Source organism: Alligator sinensis, unplaced genomic scaffold (assembly GCF_000455745.1).
Source record: "Alligator sinensis unplaced genomic scaffold, ASM45574v1 scaffold650_1, whole genome shotgun sequence".
Lineage (NCBI taxonomy): Eukaryota > Metazoa > Chordata > Crocodylia > Alligatoridae > Alligator > Alligator sinensis.
Window position 1 is genome coordinate 528,903 of NW_005842674.1, and position 10,478 is coordinate 539,380.

At 48.0% G+C, this 10,478-nt stretch overlaps 1 protein-coding gene across 1 annotated transcript in view; it reads left to right on the forward strand.

Moving 5' to 3' along the window:
- The window catches only part of LOC102381426 (nuclear GTPase SLIP-GC-like), a 54,231-nt gene that overhangs the window by 24,642 nt on the left and 19,111 nt on the right, over positions 1–10,478 (forward strand). The window contains exons 10-13 of the mRNA XM_014524814.2: positions 1,597–1,686; positions 2,706–2,811; positions 5,179–5,312; positions 8,395–8,559. Coding sequence (XP_014380300.1) covers positions 1,597–1,686; positions 2,706–2,811; positions 5,179–5,312; positions 8,395–8,559 — 495 coding nt within the window. The remainder of the gene's footprint in view (positions 1–1,596; positions 1,687–2,705; positions 2,812–5,178; positions 5,313–8,394; positions 8,560–10,478) is intronic.

The window sequence follows — 10,478 nt, forward strand, 5'->3', positions numbered from 1 at the left end:
GAAGCCCCCACTCACCAGCTCCTGCCAGGCAGGGGGCGAGATCCCCATTGACCCATGCTGCATAGGGGGCTCTGCCATGAGCCCCCAGAAGCCCTGAAGCCACTTCAGCAGCTGCTTTTTTTTTTTTTAAAGGGTTGGGACCCAGGGCAGGTGGGGTAACCACTGCAGGGGGGCTGGGAGAGTGGGTGGAGGTTAGGGGTCTCATGGCAGGGCCCCCCATGCAGCACAGGGCAGTGGGGGGTAGTGGGAATCTCCCCTCTACCCAGCAGCAACTGGTGAGTGGGGGCTCTTTTTAAACAACCAGGGGCTGAGGCCAGTCAGGGCAGGCATGGGGGGAGAGGGTTGGGAGAGTGGGAGGGGGTTGGAGGGCACTCGGGGGGCTGGGGAAGCAGGTAGGGGATGGGGCCTGGTGGGGGTTCCCCCATGGTCCCTTCCCCCCTCCTGTACCCCCCCTCCTCTGCCCCTACTTACCAGCATGGAATCCGGCCCAGCTCCCTGCTGCAGCCAGTGAGGACTGCCCAAATCACCAAAGCTCCCTGAATCTTTTCCAAATTGATTGAGAGAGCTTCAAATCGATTCAGACCTTTTAATTAGTCTCCTGATTCAATTTGGATTCAGAGATTCGGCCACTGAATCAGGCCAAATCCCCTCCAAATCAAATCAGCACCCAAAGCTTCGCACAACCCTAGTAGATAGTTCTTGTTCACACATAGTTTCATAGTATCATAGTAGCTAGGGTCAGCTCCTCTTAAAGACCCCCAAGGTAAGGGAGAGCACCACCTCCCTTGGAAGCCCATTCCAGATTCTGGCAACCCTTACTGTAAAGAAGTTCTTCCTGCTGTCTAACCTAAATCTGCTCTCCATCAGTTTGTGGTCGTTGTTCCCAGTTACTCCAAGGGGTGCCCTGGTAAATAGAGTATCTTTTATTCCTCGCTGAATAAATTCATAGGTGGCCACAAGATCACCTCTCAGCCTTCTCTGCCAGAGGCTGAAGAGATCTAGGTCCCTCAGCCTCTCCTCGTAGGGCTTTGCCTGCAGGCTCCTAACCATATAAGTGACCCTCCTCTGAACCCTCTCAAGGTTGTCCACATCCCTCTTGAAGTGTGGCACCCAAAACTGGATGCAGTGCTCCAACTGCAGCCTGACCAATGTCGCATGGGGGGGGAGTATCGTCTCTCTGGACCAGCTTGAAATGCACCTTTGGATGCATGACAAGGTCTGGCTGACCTTGCCAGCTGCGGTCTGGCATTGGCGGTTCATGTTCATCTTGGCATCAATAATAACTCCAAGATCCCTTTCCACCTCTGTGCTTTCAAGAGGGGAACTCCCCAGCCTGTATGTATGCTGTGGATTCCTTCTCCCAAGGGGCAGCACCCTGCACTTGTATGCGTTGAACCCCATCCTAGTCTCATCTGCCCACTTTTGTAGGCTGTCTAAATCTAGTTGCATTTTAATTTAAACTCAAATCTTTAGCCTGTGTTAAGTAGGAAGCTAGACTAGATGATCCTCTCCAGACTTAGAATCGATGACTTTGTGAATATGGTCTGGCAGTTTGGGGCAATATGTAAAATAACTTGCATTGCTTCTCTAATGTAGAAATCTTTAGGCAGTGAACATGATGCTGTCTTGGAGAGAAATGAAAGTGTAAAACTGGAACGGAGAAAGGAAATCATGAGAAAGCTGCAGGTAAGCACATAGTGATGCACTGGTGATTTGTAACTCTTTAACAAATTTGAGTGCCATTAGTACCATGACATTTAGTGCTCTTAACTTACACTAGTGTGACACCCAGGTTTATGACAAGCAGTCACTTAGGAGTTGGATAGAGCTGCTCTAAAGGAAGCAGAGATGGTAAAACCAGAGCTTTCCTCTAATCTACAGTCTAAAGGCCTGCGTGTTTGGAGCTGGCCAACCTTCCTCGTCCTCCCTCAGTCATAAGCAAGAACTGCTAGAACTAAAGTCAAATCTTGATTCAGTGTTTGCTCATGGAAGAGTGGACAACCTGAATCAAATCAATCCATAAGAGCAAAGTAGGAGTTGAGGCTGTACTGAGAGTTTAAATGCAATGCAGCTGACCAGCAAACCCAGCTTCCTGTACATACAATGAGTCCCTAACAACTAATCCGGTAACAGATAAGCTGAAAAGGAAGGCAGCAGAGATTTGCTAGGTTGCTCTGCATTGCAAGAGTTGCAGATGAGAAGGCTCTTTGGGTGAAAACAGACATTGCCTTTCCTTGCCTTGTGTTGCCATAAAAATTTGCCGGAATCCACACGGCCTCATGCCTCTGGTCAAAACATGGGTTGGCACATAATGGGTCCCAGCATATCAGGCCCCTGCCCAGTGTAGGACTAGGGTTGCTATGTGTTTCACACAATAAGGCAGATCAGCTGTGGATGGACACATCCTACCACAGCTAATCTGCTTCTGTTTGGCAACCTCTGTTTTTACCCTTCAATCAACAAAGCTGAGAACAGTGATGGAATGGGGGCAACTAGATGAGCAGTGGAAGGGGAGAACAGACAAAAACTAGCAGTGCGGTTTGGTACTGGGCCATTAGCGGGGATGGCTGAGAGTGAGTACACTAATGCCTGTTGCAACAGCATGTGAACTGCTGTGGGATTGTGCAATGACAATAGGATTTTTCGGAGACTGCTCCAAATATTCCACTTCATCATTGCCCATTCTGCTTGTGTTTGTCCTTTAGAAAGAGCTGCCAAGTGATTCAGAGATTCTGGGCAAGGCGGATCTAGTTTACACAGTCAGTGCCCGAGAATACTGGCAAGAGGAGAAGCTCACTAAGGAAGATACAGGTAACATCCAGTCTTTCCCCATTACCATAGTGGTTAACCTGTGAGTGTTTCTTTGGCTGGGGCACTATAATACTTGCTGTGCTGATCTTGATAGTGATGGAAACTTTAAAGGGGCAGAAGTTTCATTCAGAGAAGCATCTGAAATGTATTGATGTCAGAGGTTTATATTTGCTGTCAAGTGCTTGTTTTAGCAATGTAGTGGGAGGCCACAACCAAAATCAGAGCTGTGTTGTGCTGGGCAATGTACGTTGTCATAGTTAGGCCTCTGGAAGACATGACACACTGAAGATGTGACTAACGTGTTGCACAAAATTACCTCAGTCCTCAAACTAAAGATCTTGGCTAAAGAATCAGACAAACCAAGACCACACCTACAATGGCAGGAAATTGTTTAGGTGAATTATGATCTCATGCTGCAGAGGAAGGCAAATCCCTCAAAGACCCTTGCCAGTCAGACCAGAGAGAAAACTCCTTCACAAACCTGGAGCCCAGACCATAGGCAGAGAAAGAAAAAATATTTTTGAGGGGGGGGTTGAGCATGCGCGCATGCAGAGGTGACCTGATCAGGGTGTGAGGCCCAGGGCAAATCAGTCCATGCGGGGCCCTACCCCTACTCCGATCCCAGACCTGAAGAAGCTTCCACCACTATTGGCGGTGGCATGGGGGGAAGGGTCACCCTGATTTGCCTCCCCCTCTAGGGACGGCCATGTGCTCATGCATGCACGCTCACATGCCCCCCCCAACATGGGAAAATCTGTGGGGGGAAGGGAAGGGGCCCTGGTGTGGGGGGTGAGTGCTGTTGCCTAGTGCCACACCAGCCCTGGCTGCCTCCAGGCCCCAGCAGCCCCAGGCCCGGCTGCACTGGCCCTGGCTGCCTCCACACCCTGACCCTGGCTGCACACCGCCAAGGGTGGGCCCAGAGCCGGGGGCTGGAGCAGGGCCAGCCTCAGCTGCACCACCAGGTTGAAGGGGTCCTCGCCTCTGTGCCTCCCTGCTCCTGCTGCTTCAAAAGCAGTGGGCACTGCCATGTGCGCCATGTACACTGGGTGGGCCATGCAACAAGGCAAATGGCACCATGCCACATCGCTTTCAAAGGAGCAGTGGTGAGGTGCGGAGGCAGGGAGTAGAGCAAATCTCGCAGCTGCAGCCCGCTCTTGCCTTGTGCAAAGATCGGGGAGCCATGTGCTCCCCATCCCCCCTTTTCTTCCTAGTGCCATGCATCTGGAGGAGCTGCTGGACTCCAATTGTACCACAACCATGCCCAGCTGGGTCCCAATCCACCACGAACTCCCCCTCCCCTTCCTTGGCTCCCCACAGTGTCTGCAGTGGTGGGAGCCATCAGGATCTGACCCAGCCCGGCCAGGGCTCCATTCACGATGAATGGGGCCCTGGCCAGGCTGGGTCATGGGACAATCCCTACAGTGCAGCAGGGAGCAGGGCAGGGACAAGGATTCACTGTGCCCCTACCCCACTCTCTCCTGCACTGTGGGGGCCTGCATCTGCCCTCACTCCCATCCAAGCCCAGGGTGATAAAGAAGATTTAAAAAACCTTACCTGTCTGCATGTGGCTTGGCTGGCTATGAGTTCTCAGGGTATCTGAGTGTGCCCGCTTCTCCCCCGCCTGCTGCAGCAGACCACGGCCAGGCTGCCCTAAGGCTATGCCTGCTGCTGTCCTGCATTTGGATTGGGGGGGGGGGGGGGGGGTTCACCCCCACTTCCGCCCCCTATGGACTAAACTGAACTTGAGAATGTGGGCAGCCCACACCAGTCTGTGTACCGACTCAGAAAACTGCCCCACCCCATTTGCTATCCCATCTCCAGCCATCAGTCTCTGATGCTTTAGAGGAAAGAGGATGAAGATGAAAGAATTCAAATTATGCATCATCAAAATAATTCTTTCCTGCCTCATACAGGTGATTGGTTAGAGCACTAAGATCTAGGATTTGATTCTAATTGATATTTTTATGTGGATCTGTGAGTACTAGGGGTCTGTTCAAGACCCAGAAAGGAGTGGGGGGACTCAATCTAGGGATTCTAAGGTGAGAAAGGACTTCCCACAAGCAGGGCTCTGTACTTCACACACAGGCTGACTATTTTACTCATGAGCTAAAGCAAAGCATGTCTTGTACATGGATATCCAAGCTCACCTCTAAGACTCAAAACAGGGAAGAGTCCAGCAGGTGTTTTACAACTGCCAATAGTTATTTTGTGGCATTTTGCAAATGGAAGCTGAGATGCTGATGCGATCAGATCCAAACGTGCCTATATCAGTTGTACTGTAATCTAGTCCTGTGTTAACCTACATCACATTTCGCAGGAGGAATGGCCCCATCATGTATCTAAGTTCACCTGTCTCTGCTATTTCAGAGATCCCCAGGCTGAGAGACAGCATCAGGAAGCTCTACCTAAAGGAGAGGAAGAAGCTGCTAATGAATTATGTGACAGAGGCATATGTCATTCTCTCACTGGCTCAAAACTTCAGATCTACAGAAAACCTGAAGGTACAACCCAACCATCTTTAACTACTGTGACTGTTGTTGCCAGGAACACAGATATTCCCATGCCTTCTTACTATAGCAGCCTGTCTGCAAACTACCTTCTTCCCCTTGCTTCTTTGCTTCTTGGAATCAGCAGCCAGCTCCATGCAGTGAACAAGTCCAAATCTTTTGAAAGGTTTAGGATCATAGGAAAGTTGGAATGGAAGGGACCTCACAAGGTCACATCCAGTCCAACCCTCTGTTAAGGCAGGGTCATCCATGACTAAACCATCATAGACAAGTGTCTATCCAAACTGCTCTTGAAAACTGCCCAAGGTGGAGATTCTACAAGTTCTCAAGGTAGTCTGTAACAATGCTTGACCATCCTCAGAGTTGTAAAGTTCCTCCTAATCTTCAAACTACATTTCCCCACTGAAGCTTGAGGCCATTGCTCCTAGTTCTGCCTCCTGTAACCTATCTCCATCCTCTCCATAATTGCCCTTTGGGGATTTGGAGCATGTTATGAAATACCCCATCAGTCTTCTCTTCTCCAGACTAAATAACCCTAGCTCTTTCAGCCTTTCTTCATAAGTTGTACCTCCCAGGCCCCTAATCATTTTTGTTGCTCTGTGCTGGACTCTTTCCAAATACTCCACATGCTTCTCGAAGTGTGGGGCCCAAAACTGGACCCAGGACACAGGACTCCAGGTGAGGCCTTGCCAGTGCTGAATAGAGGAGAAGAATCACTTCTTTTGATTTGTAAGCAGCTCCCGGTTAATGCAACCCAGGGTATTGTTGACCTTTCTCAGCAACAAGAGCACATTGTGGGCTCTTTTTGAGCTCCTGGTCCACTGTAAACCCTAGGGCCTTCTCTACAGGACTACAGTCTAGCTGGTCATTCCCCAAGCTGTATTTGTGCCAGCAATTATTACATCCCAAGTGCAGTACTTTGCACTTGTCCTTGTTGACTCTCATCTCATTGATTGCGGACCATTCCTCCAAATTGTCCAGATCATTCTGGATTCTAGACCTGCCTTCAAGGGTCTCTGCAATTCCATCAAAGTTGGTGTTGTCCACACATTTGCTAACCATGCACTTGATCCCATCATCCGAATCATTAATTAAGATTTTGAACAATACTGGACCTGGGGAGAAACCCTTGTACAACCCTTCTTGATGCCTCCTCCCAACTAGATGTTGAGTCATTAAGGACTACTTGTTAAGCATGATGATCGATCCTGTTACATACCCACCTGACAGTACTTTAATCTAGTCTGTATTTCCTTAGCTTGTTAATGAGAATACTGTGGTAGACAGTGTAAAAGGCCTTGCTAAAGTCAAGCCATATCACTTCCCTTGATCTTCTACATAGCCTGTCACCTTACCATAGAAGGAAATCAGGTTGGTCAGGCTCTTGGTGAATCCAGGCTGGCTGTTCCTGATCTCCTTGTTCTCCACTAGGGCAGTGGTTTTCAACCTGTGATGCACGGACCCCTGGGAGGTCCATCTACAATGTCTAGGGGGTCCACAAAGATGACTGTGATCAAGCAAAAGTATGTGAATATGCACACATACAATTCCATGGGTTCTGCCCCTGCATTTGAAATTTTCAAAGGGTCTGCACCTCCATTCAATTTTTTTTAAGGGCCTGCAAATGAAAAAATATTGAAAATCACTGCTCTAGGGGCTTCACAATAGATTCCTTGAGGACCTTATTCATGATTTTTCTGGGTATAGAGGTCAGACTGAATGGTTTGTAATTCTCTGGATCCTCCTTCTTCCCTTTCTTAATGATGGGCACTGTATTTTCCCTTTTCCAGTCATCCAGCAGGACCTCACCTAACCTCCATCAGTTTTCAAACAGAATAGGCAGTGGTTCCAAAATTACCTCAGCTGATTCATTCAGTACTCTGGGGTGTATCTCCTCTAGTCCTGCCAATTTTGAATATATTTAGCTTCTTTAAGTAATGTTTAACCGGTTCTTCTGCTACTCTAGGCTGTTTGTTGTCTTCCCTATATCTGCTGCCAACTGCACTCATCAGATGGCAGCTTCCCCAATTTGTGAAAACAGAAATAGAAAATTCCAGTATGGAAATTAAATATTTCAGCCTTCTCTGCATCATCTGTGGGTAGATTGCCTTCTGCATTCCTTAATGGAGTTATGGTTTCTCTACTCTTCCTCTTATTCGTGTAGAATCTTTTTATTGTCTTTGATGTCCCTTTCCAGCTGTATTTCAAATTGTGCCTCAGTCTTCCTCTTTTTCTCCCTGCATGCCCCTGTAATCCTATTGTACTCTTCCCTAGTACTATGGCCAAGTTTCCACTTTTTTATAGGATTTCTTTTTGAGTTTCAGTCCCTTGCAGGGATCACGGTTAAGCCAAGCTGGTTTCTGGTTGCAGTTCTCATTCTTTCATCACATCAGGATAGCTTGCTCCTGAGCCCTTAAGCGAGCCTCTTTAAAGTACAGCCAGCAGTCCTGGACTCCTTTTTCCCTTGGTTTGATGTTCTGAAGTCCAGTGTCCTTTTTCTGCAGCTCTTCTTCCTCCCCTGCCTCAGGATATTGAACTTTGTCATTTCACAGTCATTCATTAGAAGGAAAGACAACTACTCACTTGTGTATCACAGACCCCTATGTTTTTGATACTGAAAGACCAGCATTGAATTCTGCCCCCAGAACAAGCCTGGTGACTGGTAGAAATCTCTGCACCCTTTCTACACTGCCGCTTGCTCTGTAGGCAGCCCCTGTGAAATGGCATTCGTGTGAGGAATCCATCATTTCCTCTAGGACAGATGCACCTACATTTTTCCAAGACCATGATTTGAATGGTCATTTCCACCCTCTCTGGTGACATCACACCCAAGCACTCACTCCCAGTGGAGCACTGTTGGAAATTCATCACTGGGGGAGAAAAGGAGGATAGGTACCACTTAACGAGTGGGTTTAAACCCCTCTTTCAGCAGCCTGGTGTTTTTTAGAGGCTTCCATGAGGGAGCTGAACCAACCTGAGCCTGGATCACACTCCTAGAGAAAGAAATCCTGGAATCTGTTTGTTGCCACCAGCACCGGCACCAGATGCTGAGTCCAGTGTTTCTCTGCCATTCCAGAACTGGAGATCTCAGCACAACACCCTGGAAACCTTTGTGATGAAGGAGATTAATGAATTGGAGAAGGAGGTTGAGACATGTTTTGCTCAGATAGAAGAACCCCTTAGTGATGGTGTAGCGATGGCAAAAACATCACACCAGAACATTATCGATGGGATCCTAAAAGTGAGTAGCATACTCTTGACTTTCCTCGGCATCCTCTAGCCAGAAGATCCCACCTGTGTCCATTCCTATACATTGTTAATTGATAATTAAAGTTTTTAAAAAGCTTGGAAATCCATGAGGAAACTTTAGGTAAATACTTAGGATGTGGACTCTCAAACTCATAAACTGATATAGAGTAGAATCAAATTGTGTGGTGTTGTAAAGTTTTACTGTGGAAACAGCTAACAGATGCACAGGCAGCATCCAGTTACATTGGGCTGGTGCATTCACACAAGGCAGTGATTGTACTGTGTCACTTCCAGGCAGTGGGGAGACCAGTTTACCTTGGGCACAGTGGGAGAGAAACAGCTGGGAAGTCTGGAAGTCTTGGGCCTTTATTTCCAGTGATCACAAGCTAGCAGGAATTTAAAGCCAAGGGTGCCAGTGCTCCTGGGAGAACATAGGCTTTTGAAAAGGGGGTGCAGATTGTGTGGTACATCATCACTTATAACACATATAACATCTTTTTTCCAGGTAAAAGAAAAGAACTAGAAGCTGTAGTAGTATGCTAGGGGCCTAAAGGTATATTATTGATATGGAGTGAAGCAGAATATAACTTTATAGCAAATATAATTTTATTGGAATATGCATTCATTTGCTACGTCATCCAATATGCATTCAAAACACAGCAAACTTGGCAAAAATAATCAAATATACTGTGTATTTAATCCGGTGGTCATTAGAATGAAATATCCATATCTTTCAAATGGATAAAACAAAATCACCTTAACAGTGCATCCAGTGCTTCACTGAAAGTGATTTCCAGCTCAGTGTTTCTAGGTCCAGGAGAGAAAGCATGGGCTGTTAGAAGGGAGTGGTGCAGATGGGAAATTTCAGAACTGGGATGATAAAGGCCACAATTTGTGAGACCTGGGAAATGCTGGACTCATGCCATCAAAACATGAGTGTCACTATGAGCAAGAAGCAAGTGACAATAAGAACTAATTGGCCACAGTCACTGGGCAGATGCGTGGTCGAGGGGAAAAAATGGTACCTTAATTCCTTCTAGCCTGATTATAATATAGCAGGGCACTTCTGTTTCCTGTGACTCAATGTGCCCCTATTCACCGCACTGCTAATTTGCAATACAGCAGGGTTTTTTTACCCTGGGAGATCCCAGAAAAAAGCATTGTAGAGAATGTGGCAGCAGTGTGCACCATCAGAAACAGAGCCTGGCTAGCCAGAGCCATGCTTTGGCTGCTAGCCAGGCTCTGAGTGATTAGCTTGGCCCAACTTCTGGCCTGGGAGGCCCCCAGGACCCTAGATAAGGCTTCTGGGCCCAACAGAGATGGTGACCCTAGCCTTTCTTACCCCACAGGGGGCAATTTGAAATGTGCCAGAGTGCATGTGGAGGAGCATACCTGGGGACAGATAGCAGCACAAATATGTGCCAATATTTGTCCTGTGGGAAAGGCATGTCACTGAACATGTGCACTTGTCAGGACAAGCCCATTAGGCACAAACAGAATTTATATTAGTCATACAATCGGCCCCCTGAATGCAGTCTATAGCCATGCCAAGACACACATGCATGGCTGCAGAGTGTTTTAAAAGTGGCTGTTTGCATGACAAATTAACCCTCATCAAATGAGGGATCAGATAAAGGTGCTCTACTTTGGGTCAGTCTGTTGTATGACCCACCCCCGGTGCTATCTGCAGGAAGGGAAGGGGAAAGAGGGGGTGGGGAGCAGCTGCAGGCTGGGTTTTACTCAGCCTGTGCTGGACTGGGGGGCAGGTGTATTGAAGACCCTCCCCCAGCCCTTCTCCCTCCATCTCAGGCTAGGCAAACCCTAGCTTACACCTGGCTCCCCCTCCCTACATGCATGCAGCACCAGAACTGGGGGGGGGGAGTGGGGGGGGCTAGGGAAAAAGGCTACAAG